Source organism: Styela clava, chromosome 6, assembly GCF_964204865.1.
Source record: "Styela clava chromosome 6, kaStyClav1.hap1.2, whole genome shotgun sequence".
NCBI classification, from domain to species: Eukaryota; Metazoa; Chordata; class Ascidiacea; order Stolidobranchia; family Styelidae; genus Styela; species Styela clava.
The window spans coordinates 16,190,436-16,213,469 of record NC_135255.1 but is presented as its reverse complement, the minus strand read 5'-3'; the positions used below and the strand labels follow the sequence as shown (position 1 = coordinate 16,213,469).

General features: G+C 34.6%; 1 protein-coding gene across 2 annotated transcripts; it reads left to right on the top strand.

The window, feature by feature from the left end:
- Positions 1–12,688: 12,688 nt before the first annotated feature.
- Positions 12,689–22,442, top strand: LOC120331032 (kremen protein 1-like). 2 transcript variants are annotated; one of them, XM_039398053.2, is made up of 9 exons: positions 12,689–12,847; positions 14,562–14,733; positions 15,202–15,290; positions 16,085–16,273; positions 16,999–17,163; positions 17,813–18,199; positions 18,578–18,643; positions 19,902–20,096; positions 21,027–22,442. In XM_039398053.2, the coding sequence occupies exons 1-9, from the start codon at positions 12,754–12,756 to the stop codon at positions 21,230–21,232; spliced, it is 1,563 nt and encodes a 520-aa protein (XP_039253987.2). In that variant the 5' UTR covers positions 12,689–12,753; the 3' UTR covers positions 21,233–22,442. The 2 variants fall into 2 exon arrangements, with proteins under 2 accessions (XP_039253987.2, XP_039253988.2); XM_039398054.2 differs by having other exon boundaries at positions 12,708–12,847; positions 14,566–14,733.
- The last annotated feature ends 592 nt before the right edge of the window (positions 22,443–23,034 follow it).

Here is a 23,034-nt window from a genome sequence, read left to right as displayed (position 1 = left end):
TGATCAATAGTAGTCAAAATGGCTTACAGTAATTTGATGCAACTAAAAAAAAAGTTAAAGTTATCCATTCCATGTGTGATCATATAAAAAAAAACTCGAATCATTTTTTCTCAAACAAAATGACACTTTTTTATGGAAGATTGTGAAACGCGTTGGATCGATAAAAATTGATTTCATAATATCAATATTGGTTGACGTCATCATGTGATACGTGGACCTACGTGGCAAACAATGTTGCCATGTTTTGGGATGGTTTTAGCACAGCTATTAGCTTTTATGTACAACAAATGTAAACTGAATGAATGGTTTGGAATGGCTTCAAAAGGGTGTGAAAAACGAGCAATGTTACAATATGTGAAGACAAGTTCGGCCGGTACGGTTAGGCGTTAAAGAGCTGATTTTTCTGAATATTCAGGATACGAAAAAAAACAGTATTCATCTTTAATTTAACAGCAAAATTTTGAATAGGAAATTGCGTTTAATATGACTCAAAGTAAATTCAAAAATAAAAGTGATTGCCCTCAAGCAACTGCTTTCATCATCAGGTACTGAATTTTTGAATTAGATTGATCCATTAGTTTCGGAAATATGATTTTCCACACGGGCAAAAATCACCCCAGCAACGATAATAATGAAGCAAAGCAGTTCACAGGCCCAACAACAGCCATTCACTGATGTGGTAATTGTCAATTATTTATCTCTATGGTCACTTATCTCAAATATTTTGGTGCCTTTCAATGCACTGTTTTATTTATTATTAATCTTACAATTTATCACGAATTTAGAAGAATAGGCCTCAAACAGTGAACCAACCGGATTGCTTTGCATTCATGCGTTCATAATCAGGGTAATTAACGACGTAGGAACCACAACTACACGTCAATTTTTAAAATTGATTGATTCGTTTGTTAAGGAGAAGCGTGACAATTAATGGTTCTTCAATATTGTTGTGTAGCGCCGCATGCCGGTAGAGAGTCTGCATCGAGAACTTAATATGTGGCCGTAGCCGATTGCAAACGAGATACCAAACCATGAGTTTCAACACGAAGTGGACATGTGGATCGTTTTGTTGTTATGTTGTTCTTGTTCCTGTTCTTATTGTTCTTTGACACTTTTTGGACACCTAGTGGAAATATTAAAAAACCGCTTTTCTCTTTGATCACTGGACCAATTGCTTTGAAATTTTTAGTGGTTAAAGATTAAATTTTTCTCCAGAAGGCTGTTACTTTTATATATTTCAAATATTTCTGTTAGCTCTGTGAGATTTGTTTTTGTTTTCTATGACGTCACCGAACGTTCTGCGGACATCGGACGCCATTTTGTGTCCTACTGTACTGCTTCGCTTAGGGTGAATATATTTGTAGACTGTGGTCTGACGGTACGGTAAAGCGTACTGTACTGCGAACAGACGTGTCCATATATTTGGGCGTAGCTCTCTTGTATTGTTGTTGTTGATTTTTATTTAAATACTGTACCGATTGCTATAAAGTTTTAATGGTTAAATATTGTTGTTGTCGCTAGAATGCAATTACATTAATTGTTTTAAAATGGGTATTATGGAATTCGTTTTTCACCATCAAAATTGAAAATTGCGCACCGTGTGGCGGTTCCGCAATCGTATTCATAAATCTGGTGGTCATGGAAGTCGGTGGTTTTTTGATAAGGAAGGCTGTAAAAGACTGTACTATAAAAGATTTGATACTATATCCCTTTGACTTTCGTGCCCATATATTTGAGCATTGTACTCTGTTTTTTTTATATTGATACAACATGTATGTGTTTGAAAGTGCCTGAATATTTTGTGTGTTCAAAGTGAAGCAAATAAAAAAAAAATTTTGAAAAACAAAAAATGCTAAAGTTTAAGTTTAGATTTTCGTCTGAAGCAACGGACACCAAAATGATCCCTTCTACTTTTTACATTTGGCAGTTTTTAAAAGGCATTAAATAAAACTATGATTGAAGCATATTTAAAACTTATCAAACATATTAACATTCAATATACTGGTCTACACAATGGCTCTGACATTAACTATAACATTCATTTTGAATGAAATAAACAAAATGAGGAATTACAAATTTACATGAAACCAAAAATATAGGCAAAACAGAAAAACAGTTTTCAAATATAAGGACAACTACGCAGAATCACCACCTTAAGCGTTCGTACACGTTAAGGCAGCATTGCGAAGCATTCAAATTGAAAAATAAGAGAATATAAAAATTTGTCATGAAGCCTACAAGTAAGATGGAATAATAGAGATGTGGGTGAAAAAGTCTAATTTGTGACCTCTAAGAGTATAGTTATCATATATGTTGGATTGGTGCAAGAAATTCTATAAGGCATCTTGAATACATAACCGACCTACAATGAAGCCATCTATATTTGGATTCAAATTCATTGACTTGAATGGCAGAAGTATCTGCGACCAACAATCGGTTTTTTGAATCAATCTGCGATGACGAAGAGTGCAGCATCATACATAATCAAATGTATGGTTCCGCGTTCCAGTCAAGTTCTTGAGATGGAGAGGATTGAGGATGTTGTTGATTAGGTAAAACAAACCGACCAAATTCATCGGAAATTTTCAAAAAAACTTTCAAGGACATTCATTCCGATATGAACCATCTTAGTTTAAAACTCATCCCACGCGTATAAATGTAAATTGATAAAACAAAAAATGTGCTTCCGTAGTATCTAAACCAAGATGGCGGAACCTGAACATAGTATGTGTACCAGGTTGGAGTTAGGCCATAATTTGATTCCAATTTTGCTTATTTTAGTTCTATTACGAGTTCGGGGACTAGCCAAGTGACTCCCGTAGTATTTCTACCTGAAATTATGGACTAACCCTGACCTGGTACACATACTACGTTCCGCTGTCCGCCATCTTGGTTCACATACTACGGGAGTACCACAAAAAAACACTGGTTCTCATGTTCATAAGTGCGTAAAATTGCATTATTTGTACTTTCGGGCTAATGGTTCATTGTGAACGAGGGCAATTTCACTAGCGATTCTTGATACTTTTAATGTTTTTAACTATATAAACATGGTCAAGTATTTCAAAAAAAAATTTTCAAAACTTTACCGGCCTCGGTGTTTCCGGTTGGAATTATTACAAATGGCACATTTCATTTTTCGCGTGGGATGGTTTAATTCATCCCTTCGCCCATTTTGCAACACTTTATTTCTCCCCAACGATGCCTAAAACTACATCCTTAGCTGGTGTTACACCCTTTTGTGCAGTTTAAGTAATTTCTAATATGCACATAAATAGGTATAATAGTAATAATAGTAACGAAAAAATTTCTGCTCTACGAGACATTCTGCCTTTCTTAAGAACTGAATTCAAACATTCCAGTCATAATACAACTAAACTCTATTTGACGTTGGTTGGAAAAATGTTAGAGATCAACTACAACACTCATCGAATATGAATTGAATGCATATGCAACAAACTTGTTCACTTTTCTAATCCCACTGATTGCACATGGGCCGGAAATAGTCAAATGATTAATAAACTAAAGCTTTTACATTTTATTTCACATATCGTCACGCTAATAACCGAATTGCGTAAGTCATTTTTAGCAGTTTTGAGAAAAACGTAAAAAACTTCCTAATGATATTGTTATGCCATTGAGAGTCAATAATTTGCCATAATTCAATTTTTTGATCATAGCCGGATTTAAGTTAATTTGTATGGCGCAGTTATATGACGTAAGAATGGCGCACTGTGACTTTGGCAGAAATGTGTCTATGACTTGAGGATATTCGCAATTTTGCAACTTGACTATATGTACCAGTCCTGAAAACCAAACAATCCAAAAACGAATGTAATTCTTAGTATCTACGATGTCTAATCCCCAAAATAGCTAATCTGTTTTAATTACATTATTTTTTATGTTTAAAAATATTTCATCAATATAACACGTTCCGCACACCCACCGAAATAGGACTAAGATTAAATATACAGAATAATTACATGTCCACTGGGACCGGTCCAGCAGACCACATATTGGAACTATTTCACGCTTCAGTGATTCGCCTGCGATTCAAATCCGTGCTATCGGTCAACAACATTATACCATAGGTTCTCAAAGAGCTCCGTAAGGAGCCCCAGGGCTCCGCGAGAGAAACCCAGGGGCTCCGCGAACTCCTCAAAATACTCACTCAAAATTTTGTAACTGTTCAAAGAAGCAATAACAGCTTTGATGAAATCTGACCACAATATAGCCTCGAAATATGGTAAAGAGGCGGAAATAAAATATGACATTATTTATAAGCAGGAGCGCAGCCAGGAATCTTAAGAGGGAGGTGGTTCAAAATTGGAATAGGAAATTTTCGCGCCACATTATTCGCGATTAAGAAAACGAATAACGAGATTTCTGTTGCGTAAAATATTCAATCCATGACCGATGCGAGCATTTTAACGTCCCCGTTGTTATAATGTAGTTGTGCTCATCGTTACTCACGTTTGGTTCGAGATTACTATTAGGATTACTAAAATGAGAGAATACTATTCTAAAATAACATAAAATATGTGATAAACAACCAACTATAAAATAAATTGGAGTCGTATTTTTGCGATCTTGGGATTTGTCAAACTTGACTTGATCTTTCGCACTTGGGATTATTTTTAAGCAAAATATCGCCGTTTAATAAATCACAATATCTGGGCAAAATACAAACAATTGAAATTTATTTTATTGCATTCGGCTCCGTCGGTAGTTTCAGAAAGAAAAAAGGTACATCGCGGATCGCGCACACAATTGATTGCGTGCGGCTCCGTCGGTAGTTTCAGAATGGGGAAAAAGGTACTTCGCGCTCACAATTGACTGTGTTTCGATTTCGCAGTTACTACGATGAAAACCTAACATAACACCAAATTTTGTGATTTACAATGTCTATAAAAGCGTTTTCAATCTGAGGTGAGTCTGCTTAAAACGAAACGTGTGATCTACCATTTTAAGTTCCAGTTTCAGTAATATTTTAGAATGCCGTTTTTCAATCAGGAAATTTGAGTTGCGGATTTACCTCTTTATTAATTATTATTTTTAGCATTTCATCGCCGATGACTATAATATGGTAACATGTTTTCTCACATTGAACTCATAATTCCCCACGAGAACAAAAAGCAATTAACGTCGTCATTGTGTAACGATACATGTATATGCCGAGGGAAATTTTTGATTTAGGGAAAATAATCACCGTCGTAAAGATGCTTAAAGGTTTAGAAACACGCCATGCTGCCGAAAAAAAATCGGCGATTGTAACAAAATGAAATCGCGCACGTTATTAGCGGCCTTTTAAGTCTTCTAAAAATGTCAAAAGGTAAAAGATTCGCCTCCTAATTTATTAATATGTTGGTCAAGTGTCAAATTTACAGCTTTAGTATATATAATTTATGTTTGAAATTTAGATTTATTTATGACTTGTGTTAACCCTATTAAATAAAGTTCAGCATTTAAAATAAGTAAAGTACTCGTCTACCTTTTATGCCTTTTAAATAATTTCTCGTTTTGTTTTTAGATTATGGACAAATTTCAACGGGAAAGCATCATATTCTGCAAATAACTTCACAGAACTTTAAGCAAGAACGTGCATATAATTTTCATACTTCAATTAACATTTGCATTGAATTTATGGATTTATTGAAAATAAAATATATGCAGTGCTTGCAAATCACAACTCATTTGCTTTAGTCCGGCAGCTCTAAAACTATTCGGATCTCGTTAGTTTGAACATGTAATCGAGGGCGCTAAGTGGTCTCCGAGACTACTTTGACATTTCCGAATCGAACCGGTTCACTGAACTGGTTTTGATGGACATGTTATCAGGACTAATGTACCCTTATATAAAAGCCAACTAAGGTGAATTGGACGCAGACAGTGACTATCACAAGTGCATGCCTTCCTATACTGTAGTATAAATTCAAATTTATAAGCGCTAAGCTAGAATCTGAGATGCAAAAACTCGAAAATCCTTCGCGAAGTTATTTTGCCTTTGTGACGTCACAATAGTCCTGCGTTTAACAATGATAAGTCATTATGACGAAACAATTGAACAAATTCGCATGTCATACAAAATCTCTATTTTTATGGGTTTCGGAATTCTTAAAATAAAATCTGAGTTAACAGACGGCTGTGCAGCATTACATAAATACCTATTTTATGAAAAACTCAAACCGCCGAAAATGACTTACGCGATTCGGTTATTAGCCTGACGATATGCTACGGATAAAAATAAAAACGAGAATATCGGTCGGAGATCGCAGACTTATCGATCGAAACTGCGGTTTCGATTCATGACTCTATAGTGACACCGCGTGTCCGATCACTTAATTAATCAATAACTCGCTAAATATACGACATAATTCATCCAAAATCAATAGGCTCCTGGTCCGAGATATGATGAATGCACATGCAAAATTTGGAGCAGATTCAACCACGCCTTCGTGAGATATCGCGTGCATCTAACAGACAGACAAACAGACAGACAGACTGACAGACAAACAGACAAATACCTATCAACATACTTACCGATCTAAAGATCGATAAGTAATAAGTTACCACAAGTTTTAAGTTATGCTGAAGCTCAATCACAAATTTAAGTTCGGTTATCCAAACTTGGGACTCCCCGAGCATTTTAACAAGCGTCTTCGAAGAAATAAAGTGAAATTATGGGTTTTATCATATATGTTATTCCGCATCCATATTCTAACTTCATAAGTAGTATATAAGTAGGTTGCAGATTAGATTAAATGATCAGCTAATCTATAGTAAGATTTTGTTATTTACTCGAGTTGTGTTTCTGTCCCATCCAAGCTCAGATTTAAGTACCAACACACATTATTTGATGTAAATCTGTCGCAGGTTTTTTCCATTCAACTTTCAATCTGCTACGATAAAATCAGAGGTTCACAATGTCCGAATGCGACTATGTTATTAAACAAAACAACGATCCTCGAATGTATGGACACGAAATCCAAAAGGTACCACAAACTTAACGGTATCCAGGCCGGATAGCGACGGTCAAAACAGCGACAATCATAATGGCGACTTCATAATAGCGATGTAATCAAGTAATCGACTGTCAAAACAGCGACTTAACATTTTATACAGGAATGACATAACAAAGTTAGGGTTAGGGTTAGGATTAAGTTGTGTGTGGGGGGGGGGGGGGTAAAAGAGTGCGTGTGCGAAACCGCCACAAAATGCGCAATTTTTTACGACATAATTGAGCCCAAAAAGAATACCATGAAGCTCACAGACATTTTCGAAATGAATTGAAATAAAAGCCTTCTAGAGAAAAATATAATCTTTACCCACTGATATTAAACGATGTAGTTTATAGATGTAGATGTAAATGTTTGTAGTTTTGCGTGTTATTTGTCAGTTTTCAGTTGAGTTTCAAAAACATATTTGTGAATTAAATATCTTAATTGTCGTTATGTCTTCAAAGGAGCATTAATTTAGTTGCTGTAATTAAAAATGAGTCTCGCACATGCTGAGATAGACCAGTCTAAACTAAGCTATCTGTGCCTGTAAGCGACACATGGTTGAATAATTTGAATAAAAATGAGGATTTCAAACTTGTAAACCAGCTCAATAACCTCACAGTGCATGAAATACTCCCATAGTGTCCTGCGAATTGTCCCCCTTCAAAAAGGGCTTGTCGGTGGTACACGGCCAGAGTAAAAAACAGTAAAGTGATACGCGGTCAGTAAACGGTTGAGAACCACTGTAGTATATTTATACTGGGACTTATCTAAGTATTACTGCACTTCGAGTATACCCTGAAAGCGAAGTGTCAAATATTGCTACTGATTACCAAAGGCTAAAGGCTAATTGCCCTGTTACCTATAGCTGCGATTTTCATGTTTATAACCAATGTGAAAAGTTCATTACGACAGCGTAATAATGACGTCACATTTTTCTTCACGTTTGTTGTTTGTTATCCTTCAGGGTGGCAGTATTGTACACACAGATATGTGTATACGCTAACTGTTTGCGTTTCACAGATTGCACCGGCGATATAACTTTCGAAAAATGTGTCAATACGGATCACATTAGGTAATTATTCTGCGGATAGTTCGGGTTTCTCAATATGAAACAACTTGTAAATTTCATTATTAAATTCATTATGAAATTACACAGATCTCCAAATTAGTTTTTCAATTCGTTCATTTCAATATTTTATTTTGTGCAAATGTTGAATCTACTTTGTGCATCATAAAAAAAAATTAGATTGTTTGATATTCAGACATGAGACTAAAAAGCATGCAATTCCAGGTCGGTAAAAATATAAGATACGAAGGAGCAATATTCGTGCCCACTCTCTCGGCATACCAATTATTTACATTTTTATCTCTGTTGCTCTTGTCGATAGTATATTTTTTATCCTTCAGTACCTTCCCAAAAATCACAATATCAATCAATTTTTAGTTTAAAATGTTTTATTATAAAAAATGTTGCGAAATCGCTTATTCCATATTTTGTTGGTGTCGTTACTTTACAAGTAAGGTCAGAAGAAATTTTCCGGTAAATTGTTGACGTCTTTATTGTTTCATAAAGTATAAAAAGTTTCGGTATTACTCAAAAGAAATTCTGGTTATCAAAAAAAAAAGTCATTATGACACAATTCACGTCTGAATTTAATCACCAAAATAACAATTATACAACAAAAATCAACTTTCTAAATTTCTCGGCGACCAATCAAGATATATGCTCCAATAAAAAAAATATAAGCGGCCATGGCATGGACGGGTATTATGTTGGTTGTATATATCTTTGGACCAAACTAGATCAATCAGTTTCTCTTGCTGTATGGTATTTATTAAAACATAGCAGCGTTGAACCTCGGGGCATTTTCTTATTTTGTTCGAGTTCCTGAGTTGCTATGAAAAAAACTTGGAAAATCAATCTGCATTCGGAAGTAATTAAAGTAACTACTGTTGCAGGTAATAACACGGAGAAATAAATCGTTAAGTATATTCGATTGTATGATGTCACTATTTAATTAGTCAGAGGTTGCATTATAAACAAAACTCTATACATACTCTATTGCATAGAAATTCTGGTGAAATACAGGCTTTTTTTATTATGTTTTTTTATTGAATAGTTGAATGATTGAGATGCAAAAGTATTCGCCACTGGCAATGACAAGTTATCAGCGTTGTTTGTGATATGATTGTAAACTTCGGTTTCTGCTTGAAGCTTCTGCAACAGACTTGCGATATTTTGTCCTGTCTTTTTATTCAGATATTTGAGAAGAAGACAGGAAAACTCACTTCGATTTACGTCCGGTCATTGCTGTGGATTGCTTTATTGCGATTTGCTAGAGAATGTGAGTTTCATATGTCAGATAAAGCATCTCGGTTGCCACGCCTACTTGTTGAAGCTTATAGTAATGTATTGATGCAATATACATTATTCATTCAAAAGGCCGTGTCAGCTCGGCTCTGGACTATGAAGGTATTTCCCATAGCTTGGTATAGATTACAACAGGCGTTTAAATCCAGCATAACGTAACTGCATTTCTTAAAATAAGTTCGATATCCAACGTTCGGTTGGAAAGTGTGTATGAAGGACAATCTGTTTTAAACTGAACTGTATTACACGAGAATATTATACCAACCAAGTGGATTGTTGGAGACGGCGTACAGTCTTATTAATTTTTGCAGGTTGGCAATATATTGAAGTCTTAGCAACGTTTACGATGAAATAATCTGAATTTTCTACCTTAGTTCTAAGATAAGATCGTCAGATAGCGGTCAATTCTTTTCAATACACTGACTGCCGATCGCTCGATTATGTTTTTACGATGAACCTCTATCGATGCCCGCTTGCTCTACTATTAGTACTCTTAACACTTTACCAGGATGCTCGAGAAATTTCATTGAACTCGGACAAAACATTTATACAATTGAATGTGAATAATGCACCACGTGTATATGCACAATTACTAATTTCATATTTACGCAATCAATTACCAAGCTCTCTTTTAAAAATGACTATACTCCTAAACGAACTATTAGCGAACAAATTGACACGTGACTTCTCGCATCAATAAGCATTGAGGAGCGGGTACTTGAACAAAACGAATCGCTTTCGACGCAAAGTTTATTTTCCTGGAGGCTATCAAAGTTTGGAATGCTCAAAGCAGATAAACACTACAGCGATTATAGAGAAATGTCAATGCAAAATGTCTGTTCATATTCCGGTAGGCGTGGCTAGGCTTCTTTGCCTATTTTATGAATTTTAGGTGGAACTGGACGTTACCTGGTATATTGCAGCTCACACTCAGATGGGAACGCATATGCGAGATAAACAATCAGAAAATTAACTTGTTGGTAATACTATATATATTTTTAAATACTGTACAATTGGAGTCATGTGTGAAGAAGCTCAGGAATGGTTTCATAAAAGTACTCCCTTAGCATGTAAACTGAGATGGTGAACACCGGAACGTAGCATGTATACCAGGTTAGGATTAGGCCATAATTTCAGTCCCCGAACTCGTAAAAGAACTAAAATAACGAAAATTGGAACAAAATTATGGCTTACTCTAACCTGCTACACATACTACGTTCCGGTGTCTACCATATCTTGATTCACATACTTCGGGAGTACCCTCATAAATAGTATTCCATTTCAATACAGATTGTCGTTAAGAAAATATTGTACAGATGCTGGAGTGTCTTTTTGTGCGTGATTAAAAACGGCAATTTGTTTGCGTTACTTATTTTATAAGTCTCAAGAGTTTTTTCATTAGTCATTTCTGGCCTCTCAGAGGCATTACAAGCAAATATTCATAAGCGAGGACAAAAGTTACTAAATCGCGTTAGTTTTTTTACATAAATAAACATTTGAAATTATCACAAGTTAGCTTAGAAATTTCATTGAAAGATTAGTCATCTCGTGCAATTCTGGCAGCACAGATCTTTATCTTACAGACGTATTGCCTTGGGTTACATTTGATATTTTGTACAGCTCAGTTTTAACAAGAAAATATGTAATTTTAAAAGTGCTTATTTCCAGTGTTCGGATTAACGACTCTATCAAAGCGAGTAGAAATATCGATAATTTTACGAAACTTTCGGTTTGTGTTAAAATGCTTCTATTATGCATAAATCATATTTGATAATTTTTGAACGCAGACAATTTATTGTATAATAATTTCGTTCCCAGACCCGTATTTTCAAAACCCGGTCTAAAATGGTTAATATTGTTAGATAGGTATTCAGATTACAGACATACCTAAGAATAGAGTGTTTATATTATTGTAGTAGTTTAGATTTTCGAATAAATTCGTTCTAGCTACCAGGGTATCGCTATTACTTGGTCTCGTATGCAATAAACATGAGCGATCTGTATATACTCTCAGCATTTTAATTGCATTCGGGCATAAGCGAAGATGTCAAGGTGACTTAATTAGCTTGGTGGGCGCTATGGCTCTGTGGTTAGAACGTGCACAGTTTTCTTGTCATTGCAGATTAAAATGTCGGTTTTAATTTTTATACCCAATACTTCAGCCAGAGAGTAATAAATATATTAGGTAAAGCTTGAATCAGGAATATTTTGATATTTCAACATGCAGTGACTTCTTATCTCACAGTACATGCTTGCACAAAGTGGAAAACATATAAAATCGTCGTTTAAAGTACTCGATGCTTTTGGATTCGAAACCAAAATTGTTTACTATAGTAAATTAGTTTGAAAACTCTCAGAGGAGTAGCAAACCGCGCTACAATTAGGGCTGAACATAGATTTAAAATGTTCGCCCCAGGCATAAAGTTTTTTTCATTTTACATAAGCTTAGTGAAAAATAAAGCAGTGAATCATAAATTTATATAATACTTGTGAAATCATTTCTTGCTGAAGACGATAATGGCTATTATCACACGGCTGTTACAAAAATTCAGTATTTTTAGTTTTAGTTGCCTTAATGATTAAGTCCATGTTCAAAATTAAGTGTGTCCCGGGTATCTGCAGACTGTGGGCAAGTTATAATGCCAATGGGATTTGAACCCAGAATATTTAATCTGCGATGACAACATAGCTATGTCCATCATGTTTACTACACGGCAAGCAGTTCCCAACTTTTCTCAATAAATTCCTACATGCGCATAATTTGGATATCTTTATTCCTCCCTCGCGTTGCATTAAAACTCTGTATTTGGGAGAGAAGGAGAGAGGGAGAAAGGGAGATAGAGAGAGAGATTCATTGATTTGTCAACTAAACAAATATAAAAATGAAAGCATACATGAAATAAATAAATATACATTATTGGTAAAGATTGGAGGGAGCGATACGACCATCATCCAAGTCAGCTCCGCCCCCCCCCCCCCCTCAAATTCAATGTTATTATTTGTTGTTTGTTCATTTAGCTAGAGCTACACACAACCTGTATATTGACTTTTGCACAGATTAAAAAGTTGTAATATACTCATGATTACGTTTTACAATAATACTAAATAGCTAAACAATATTTGCGAAACTACATCAAATGCAAAGTGATATTTCCTTCTCAAAAACGTCAAAACTTCCCCGGCTTCAAAACGTTGCATTAGGCCATAGCAATTGAAACGATGCTCTAATATTTTCTAATTATAGTATCAAAAAAAAATGTCTTTGAAAATAAAACAAATGAAAATGTTTTTAAGACTTTCATTGATATAGAATAAATATTTTATAATTTTTATGTAGATATGCAACTTTATAGATATTTTATGTAAATAGTAAAATTGAAAATGGATGATGTTTTTGCAAAGTTCCTTCGCTTGTGGATCTCTATCTTTTGTGTTTCTACCTTATCAAATGGTCAACAATCAAGAATGGGAAAAGGTATATTTTGAATTTGTTGTTATAAATTAGTTAAACTTTGATTGCAGTAGCAATGAATGATAATCCTGTACTAAGCTACTGAATGGTAATTCATTTTTGAAATATATATATTTTTTGTTTTTTGTAGTTTTTCCCTTGCATGAGAAAGTTAATAGGTCACAAAATTTTTTGTGCCACGAAAGTGGGCGACGAGCGAAAAAAGGTTGAGAGAGATAAATAAGTTTAAAATGAGTAGATTAAACTAAAAAAAGATAGACATGTTGCACGTAAAAATTGTTTTTTCACTTTGTGTAAACCTCTGTAAAGTGAAATCAATCTATTCACACTGGAAAAATAGTGTCTAAGACAGTGGTTCTCAACCTTTTTTCTCTCGAGGCCCACTTCCGTTGCACAAAAAAATTTGTGACTCATTAACTTTCTCATGCAAGGGGAAAATTATAAATATATATATATATTTCAAAAATGAATTACCATTTAGTAGCTTGGTACAGGATTATCATTTATTGCTATTACAATCAAAGTTTAACTAGTTCATCAATAAGTCTTGTAATTTTTAATATGTTTGTGGCCCACCTGGAATAGTTTCTGTGGTCCAGCAGTGACCATGGCCCAGTGGTTGAGAACCGGTGATCTAAGACAAAGTTTCCCAAACTTTTTGGGCCGAGGCCCTTTTGTTTATGATAATTATTTGTGACGGACCCCCATTCTACGCCGTATCAATTACTGCGCACAACGAAAAACGTTTTATTCACAACACAATAAAACAAACGACATTAGTGTGATGGATGAGGTTGCTTTTCACTGCACAATTTTTTCTTTCTTCAATAGTTTTTTTTATTTTTCTGGGATAAAACAGGTTTGACTTCAGATTCAGAAACAGTCGTCCTTTTATTCCGTTCCAAAAATCTAGCCATGAGTTCTGATCTAAATATAATAATTAGATTACAATTTAAGCTAACTTAGAATTCACGTAGCGACTCAGAGCGGGACTGGTGGTGTGGGGAGGGGGCAGAGAAAGTTTTATAACCTACATTTTTCACATCTCCATAGACGAAAGAAATTTGAATCAATACATACGTTTGGGAAACCCTGGTCTAAGACATCGAGTGTCTAAAGTTTCAAAAATCACATGCACTAAAGTTTGTAACAATGTTTATTATGAAACATAATTTACTTTACTATTCGGTGGCTATGAAGATCGTAGTTTAGTTGTCCTTCAAATTGTTTTTATTAACTGTCTTTGTGTTGAGGTTTTTTTGTTATTGTTCTCGACGGGAAATATCAACTGATATACCAATTAATTACAAAGTTTCGTAACTTGAAGGTGGAATTAAATGAAAGCCACTGCTACTCTTTTTACATTTCCTATGGGGTACGTTATTTCACCCAAAATTTTGCTGCTTGATGTTAAGTAAAAAGGAATTCTTTTTTATCAAACTTTGGAATTACATTTAGACCTAACTCTATAACAGAACTAATACTGTTGCTCATTTTCAATTTGTGGTATTGAGACGTTATAAACAATCTCTAGGTATTTTACAGCATTTCATTTTTGTATGCATGATTGTACTTCTGCATAGAAATAATCAAGATAAAGGTTTTGCGACAAATAAAACTTCTTCATAGTGTTGATGTTTCGTATTATAACTCAAAAATCATACAGTAATCTTTCTGGCAGTTATTTTGAATATATTTCTGTCTTATTTCTTTTGAGATAGCGAATGCTACACTCCAAACGGTAGAGATTACACTGGGAAACAGAACACAACATACGTAAAGGGAAGTGGAATGTATGAACCAACAATTCCGAATGTTGAAGTTTGCTTGCCTTGGAAGGATCAAGATACCTCACAGTTCAATGTCACACTTACAGGGAACTATTGCAGGTAAGCGAATAATTGTTGTTAATGAATAAGCAGGATTTGTTTTTGAGTGTTTTACCCAGAAATGAAGTAATGCATTTTGTGTATGTAGTGTGCATTTTTGATATGCTTGAAAACTAAAAAAACTACTGATTACTAATTTTAGAATTCAGTATTTTGTATTGCCCAAAACAAGGATTTGTACACTCTGATACATAGAAATTATTATTTCCTTTATGAATTATCATATCATTTTTTATATTGATTGGGTTTATGCAGAACTAACTACTTATTCTTCCTCTAAGCTTTCATGACGGTAGATCCGCATTGCAGTAGTAGGAACAAAGATGACTATTCTATTCAATTCAAGGGTCTTGTTGGGCACTAAAACAAATATAATTTTGTTTCATCTGGCCCTGGTCTATAACGTTATAGAAATATATTTGTGAGAATTCCTTTGAATTGCTGAAAACATTGATCTTTTTCACTCAGAAACCCAAACAACCGACTATTTCCTTGGTGTTATGTAATGAAGAACGGAGCCCCAGGATGGTCTTATTGTCACATACCGACTTGCAGTAGTAAGTGCTAGTTTTTAGTTCATATTGGATGCTTCAACCCGTGTTTTTCTTGATGTTATATTACGTAATCCCTATTTTCTATATTTAATTTTTTGTTAATTTGTTGATTAAAAATTTAAATTTTCGTTGAACTTGAATAAATATACAGGCAATTCGAACAGGATTCTTTTGACCTCAGTGCCTTCATTCAATAATGAATTTAAATTGTTGATGTCTCTTCACAAATTGATAAGTGGACAAATGGCATGCACCATTGAGCTTTTTCCCATTCTAGCCAATGCAATATTCTTACCTGGTATTTCCATATGCTTACTTGCATTGACTTTGGAATCACGACAAAATACAGGATGTCTATAAAGTCTTAAATTTTTATTTAAATTGCGAAGGAAATTTATCGATGCCATATATTGTTTCGGCTCTCACAGATGTATTAAATAGAGTAATAATATTTAAACAATTACTGATTAAAAAACAACAAACCTGGTTAAGATATATTAAAAACTGACTTCATAACAAAATTGCAATTGTAAAAGGACTAAGAACGATTCGTCGAATTATTCAAGTTTTGTGGAATTGAGACGTTCACTAAAATATTATAACAAGACAAAACCGTTTTCGTGGTCATGTTCATGACTAAAATTAGTCATAAAAATTTCGATGCGAGAGGCTATTTTTAAAGTATAGTCAAATCTATAACCGGGTCGAACAACTAGATTCGATTTTGTTTTATTAAATGTATACGAAGATCAATAAATTACAAACAATATAATATATAAATTCAAATTCTGTTTCAGCTCCTGCACTGATTGGTTGTTTTAAATTATACGTCAACGATGACGCACCGCCAAAAGGCCAGAACGTGACAACCACAGGTCCTCCTCCCGACCTCATATTAGACGGAGAAGATAGTATAACTCTGGATTCGCAAATGAGAATAGCAAGATGTTTGAATTTTTGCAGGAGCAAGAAATACGATTACGCAGGTCAGCAGATTCAAATTTTTTAACAATAAACTTATAACACAAGCATTTCATGAATACAGCATTTCATGAATCATTACCTCGTGTTATGTGCAAGTCGCAACTCTGCGCTTGTATTGTTTAAGGGATTTATATTGTGTGCACAAATATTTGTTTTAGTAACTACAGTAATAAAGAACTGAAGCATATTAGTAACACATTACGATGCAAAAATCCACCCCAAGAATGATTAAATGCCCCCAGATAAGAAATCCTCCTCGTTGGAAAACATGGGGCTAAAGAGATTTAATCAACAATGTACAGACGTTTAATCATACATTGGGTTGATCACTAGCAAATTGTATAAGCATTAGGCAGATTAATCTCGAAAAAACGGAATATGATACATTTCTGGACAGAACACTAAAAAGTTGTTGTTGGCAACAAAAAATCGAATCAAAATTTCTACAAGATTATATGCATTTGGGACTCAATATTAATTTATACGCACCAACGACATAAACTGGTAACTGTTTGAATGTCCCAAATACCATGCACAACAATTTTACACTTTTTAATTCTGTAACGTTTCAAAAGCAAATTATAATTCATCCGGCCACTTGTTTGGATTATTGCTACAGCATCATTGCACTCATGCATACCAATCCACTACTATTAAGGCAGCAAGAAAATATGAAAATATGTTACTATAATTAACGATAACTGAGAAATTTGTAACATTAATACAGGGGTTACCGGAGGTGATTCGTGCATGTGTGGTACGAATAAAGATGACGGGGCACAGATGAGAGAGTTGATCAATCATCTACATCCACATATGTGCTTGCAGTATCCTTGCGCTGACGATCGAATGCAGGCTTGTGGAGGAGATAATGCAATTGCTATTTATGACGGTATTTTTTTTTCTTTGTGCCTCCCTTTCCCCATAAAAATTTTAAAAAAAAGTAAATAAATTTCTTAATTTCTTCTACAAAAATCAAATTTTTTAACAAATAAACACTAAAACTCCTGTTTATGTATGATTGTACTCGAAAGATCAAGCAATCTAGGACGTTCTGCGCAAAAGTTATGGAGTCTCTGGAATATTTTCATACGATCTTGATTCTGACTTTTTTGTTTCACGTTGTATTTTGTCACAGTTAAGGGGCGCAAAATCTTGTTGAGCAAATAATAGCCCCTTTTTTTTTAAAACTAATCAAAAAATTTCAGTACTTATAACTCATTCTAAGAGATAGTGGACTTAATCTGTGCAAAACCTAAGAGCAACTCTCACCTCAACTTCGTAAGCACCATGCTCATAAGATCGCAAATTTTTGGTATAAACAATTACGCGACCTCCAGAAGTATGCGCACCAAGGTGGCGAACAACATGAACATAGTATGTTTGTACCGGTTAGGCTTCAGGTTGTGCGACATCTTGGTGTGCATACTTCTGGAGCACCAAATTATGTTATGATGTCTGTAATAGTTCTTTCATTTAGAGAATTAATATGGGTAATCAGCACCGTTGTAGCGATAATGTTTTATCTCTTTATGTTACAGTGGAAGCGGGATCCTGCGACGGAGTGTTCGACAAACGTGACGTCGGCGTAATTTACTCCCCACGATGGCCGGGGAATTATCACAATGAGGCAAAATGTGGTTGGACAATTTACGTTCCGGAAAAGTACATGAAGGACGAAGAAACACGAAGAAAGCACCAAATGCACGTCTACTTCTCGTACTTCAACTTAGAAACAAAAAATGACACTTTGAAAATTTATACGTACGCCAATTCCACCGATACCAACTCAGTGAGGGTTGCGTCCTACTCTGGAAGTGACCATCCCGCCCCTATCGTACTGGAAGTGTCGGAAGTCTATGCGGTGCACATTGTGTTCAATTCAGACCCAGACCATAAGAAAGAAGGATTTATTCTGCATTATAACAGTAAATATTGAAAATCAAAAATGCTATATGTTTAGCTGCTTAAAGTATTTCAAGTCCGTTGGGGATTTGTTTTTCGTTCCCAATGGATTGAAGGATTAAATATTGAAATCGATTGATAGTACCCTAAACTGTTTCTTATCTAATTGTTCCGATTAAATTACAAATTTTATGCGAACAGGAACATTTATCACGTATCAGTAACCACTGAAGCCCTGGCTTAATATTCTTTATTGTTAGTTTTTATCTAACAAAGATGACTGCTTGTTTTAACTTCGAAAGCGCGTCTCAAAACTCAGTTTAAACCTGATATGTATATTATAAGCTAGCTCTTTATTTTATTCCATGATCTAAACGTAAACATGATATTGTGCATTTCAGTAACTAACTTGGAAGGCCAAATGGAAACAACGTTGCCTGATGTTGTCATAACCGAAACCACTACAAGTAAGTATTGTTCACCGCAAGTATATAGGATGTCCATCAAGTCTTAAAATTTTTTGAAATTGCAATGGAATTTTATCGATACCATATATTGTTTTGGCCGTCACAGATGTATTAAATGAAGTAAAAAACTTAAAACATTTACTGATTAAAAAACAACAAACCTGGTTAATATAAATTAAGAACTGACTTTCATAACAAAATTGAAACAGTAAAGGGACTTTAAAGACACCCTGTGCAGTATTATAATTAAGTCCCAGAGGTTATTCTATGTTCGATATATATATATATATATATACAAATATGCCTTAATATTTTTTATGAAGTTCCATATCCTGAAAAAATTAAACAAACTTTCTTTTAATATATATTTTTGTTTTGCTGTGAATAACCTTTATAACGTAATTCGCATGTTGTTTAGTTATAACTGTTCGACCGCGTAATATAGCATAAATGACAAATTAGAATGAAAACGAACATTTCGTAAAATATTTATGGATTTCATGACGTCGTGTAATGCATCATTGATTGTTTCATTGTGAGTGTACGGCGCTCCCGTAGTATGTGCACCAAGATGGCGGACACCTGAACATAATATGTGTACCAGGTTAGGCTATAATTTTATTCCAATTTTTCCCTATTTTAGTACTATTGCGAGTTCGGGGACTAGCCAAGTGACCCCCGTAGTATTTGTACCTGAAATTATGGCCGAACTCTGTCTTGGTACACATAATACGTTCAGGTGTCCACCATCTTGGTTCACATACTTCGGGAGTACCGAATAAAACTGTAGGCAAATTCAGAATATTGTTTCCGTAGGAGTATAAATTGTGGCTTATTCTCAGTTTATTTGCAATATCATGTACTTCACTGAAATGAAATTATTTGAGTAAAATTCATGCAAAGTGTTAAACCTTATTCATATATTTCAATAAAAATAACAAGAATCAATAAGATTTGGCATCCATGATGCTACTCGATAACCATTACTGGTTATAAGGTCTCTCTTCACACTATGCAATTTGCAAATTTCATTTTTTTCCTCCCCAATCCTGTATGTACAATGTTTACTTTCCTATTGTGAGAAATACACTACTGACTAAATGATGCACGCTAGCAAAATGACACAAAACTAATTTCGCTCCGTGCATATCAACATCCTCAGATCGGCGATGGTGTGTAACATGTAGCATTTACCGCTACTTCAATTCCATACTAGAAATTCTCCCAACTAGAGAATTTACTTAGAATTAATTTTTAGCATCAACAAGACCAACAACAAAAACTACGACAACAACAACTAAAAGCCCTCAACATAAATCTACAACACAGCCTTCTTCTGCGAAAACAACAACAACCACTAAGGCTCCTGTCGAATCTCCTTCACTCACAGCAAGTACAACAACAATTATTTCCGGGGCAACAAAATCAACGACACCTAGTACAAATAGCTCAGGTTAGTTAAATGAGTTGCATTTTTATTCAGTTTGATATCCTTCGATCAGGTTTCTTGATGATAAAGACGAATTCGCGTCAACTTTTTTTACGGGTTGATATAATGAGTTAGATCTGACATGGGCAAACTACGACCCGTTGGGGAATTCAATCTGACCCGCCTGATGCTGCCACAACCAAACTAAAACCGAATTTTGATGTTTTAGCTAACAAATAGCTCAAGGAATTTGTTGAAATTGCGATTAAATTTAGTTTCGCATGGGACTTATTGTTTTCCACTTTTGCTTTGGTAACAATGTGAATACCGGTTCCAAATTAAATTTTACATCACACTTGCATGGACCGCCAGTCTAGACGAACAAAATTTCTGTCCCTAGTCCAAAAACCTACCCCTTGGATTAGATCGTTGGGTTTGGGTCCATAACTAGATTGAATTTGGGGGGGGGGGGTTCTAGGGTTCAAAACGATTTCCATGATCTCCACCAACGTTTATAAAGGCTAGTAGGTAATGCTGAAACGAAAAATTTCCGTTTTTTTTTTTAAATAATATTTGAGTTCGTTTGATTCTCTTCTACATGTATTAGGATTTTACAAGGCGTTTACCATTGGACTGCATCGGGTATTTTTGGGCTGAATGTATCCGTACGGTACTATTAGAACCATCAGTGACATACATGAAGATCTTAATTTTTATATTACTTTCACCTTATCCCAACTCTAATCCTAAATTTGGCAACGTGATTTTGCGACTCTTATTTCATTTAACTGCTAGCCACAAGAGAGCAATGTTATCTAGTACAATGATAAGGTTATATACATATTTGGGCATACAAGTTTCTACATCCCAATCTCTAAAACATTTACAGTGCTGAATTGGACTGCGCCCATTCCATTGAGCCTGAAAACAACATTTTTTCACTTAATCTTTTAGCTGTTCAAGGCAAGCAATCCTCTGGTGCAGATGGAGGCATGATCGCAGGAATTGTGATAGGAATCCTTGTGTTCTTAGTTCTAGTTGTTCTGGTAGCGTTGTATCTCATAAAATGGAGAGGTAAAGAGGCAAAAGATGAATCAACTCCAAACCCACCAGCGATGTTCAACAATCCTGTTACATTTAACAGCGATACCACGTTGTGATATGTCGAATGAAGTCGGTAAATAAGTTTAGAAAACTAATATGTGAAGTATGTTTACTCAATTACATTCAGTCTGTCTTATACAATGCAGCAATAGCAGAATGTTTGCAAAATTTCTACACGGTTAAAATACGGAAAAACGTTGATGACATCACCATGTACTTGCAAATTAACTTGAACCCTAACTTGGTACACAACCTGAGTTCAGGTTGTGCGCCATCTTGATGTGCATACTTCAGGAGGTCCCATCATGTACTTGCAAATTATCCCTGAGCTTCGCTAGGTATACCTCATATTCTTAATATTGGGCGAGTAATCCGATTCAATATTGTTATATTATATTGCATGGCTGTTTATACTTTATTAGAGTTGTACAATGGAGTTTCAATGGCATAAAATGATATTAGAATCGCATTTGATAAACTCAACCCGTCTCGTAGAAATGTTTAAAATCTTGATCGAATCGTACATAATTAATGATTCACGAGTATTTTTGACTCGTTTCTGTTCATCGAAATATTAGTTCTTGGATCCTTACTAACATAGCACTTTATCATACATATTGGTCGTCTTCTAAAGTCTTATACTATAATATATATAAAGCATCATATCAATATGTTTTCATAAAATTTCAACTGAAATTGCAAAAATAGCTAGAAAATCAGAAAATTTAAAGCTCAGATGAGATCACGAATAAAATGCGTGCTTTTTCATTTCTTTTTCGATATGTTTTTATTTCATTTAGGTTCTAGATTGTTTCAGGTAGATAGATACCTTTTAGGTTCTTTTTGATTTCTGTAATATTTGTGTAATATAACAAATGCCGTTAAAAAACTTTGTAAATAATATTCTTTGTAAAAATAAATAGCTGTTTGACAAATTTTCTGTTTTTCTAGCGACCACCCTGTATATTCAATTATAATAACGTTTGTGTTTTTAGCTGAAGTTTGAATAATTTTTGTTGAAAATGAAACATGTTGTATTTACAGGTCGCTATGAAAATTTTAACAACCTTATAACCAATACAGTCGTTTTTATTATAAAACTATATATGAAGCAAATGCAAACGCAGTGTAGTTTTATTTTTCGTCTATTTAGAAAAAAAGAACAAAATGCAATTTTATGACGCTACTAACTTGCCAAATATATATTTGTTTGTTTCTTATTGTTATCTACTACTTTCATGTATCGAATAAAACAATTATATCTTGTATATGTTACTCATTCACCACAGTCGACCAAAATCTAAACTTTGACACTATCGCGTATAGTATAAGACAATGGTTCTTAAAGTATGGGTCGCGACCCAAACATGGGTCGCGGAAGGTTTAAAAATGGGTCGCGACAAGGTCGTCACTGCAAGGGCAATCTAAGAGGAGAAAGAAGAATTTCCAGCTTTCCCAGTGTTTCAATTTAGCTTCTAAACTCTGGTATTTAAAAATAATGAAATATAAAATTTCATTCACGGAAAGAACTGTCCTGAGCTCATTGTTACATCACAATTCTGATATGCCAGTCACGTGTATTATTTTTATGGTATCGGTAACCATGCACGTCGCTTGTCGTTGTGTTGACCGCGTGGAATGTCGTCTTAGTGGATTAAAATAACCAAAAATGGGTGTCTTTTTGGTAATGTAAATTGTAATAGACGACGCAATGAAGAAGGTCGCTTCTCGACATTAGATTATTCAATATCTAGAGAAAATGTGACTTCATCTCGAGGCACCATTTACCGCGAACGAAGCAGTGTGTGCACATTTGACGAGTAAAAAGTTGTATATTGCGAGAGATACCGAAGGCCAG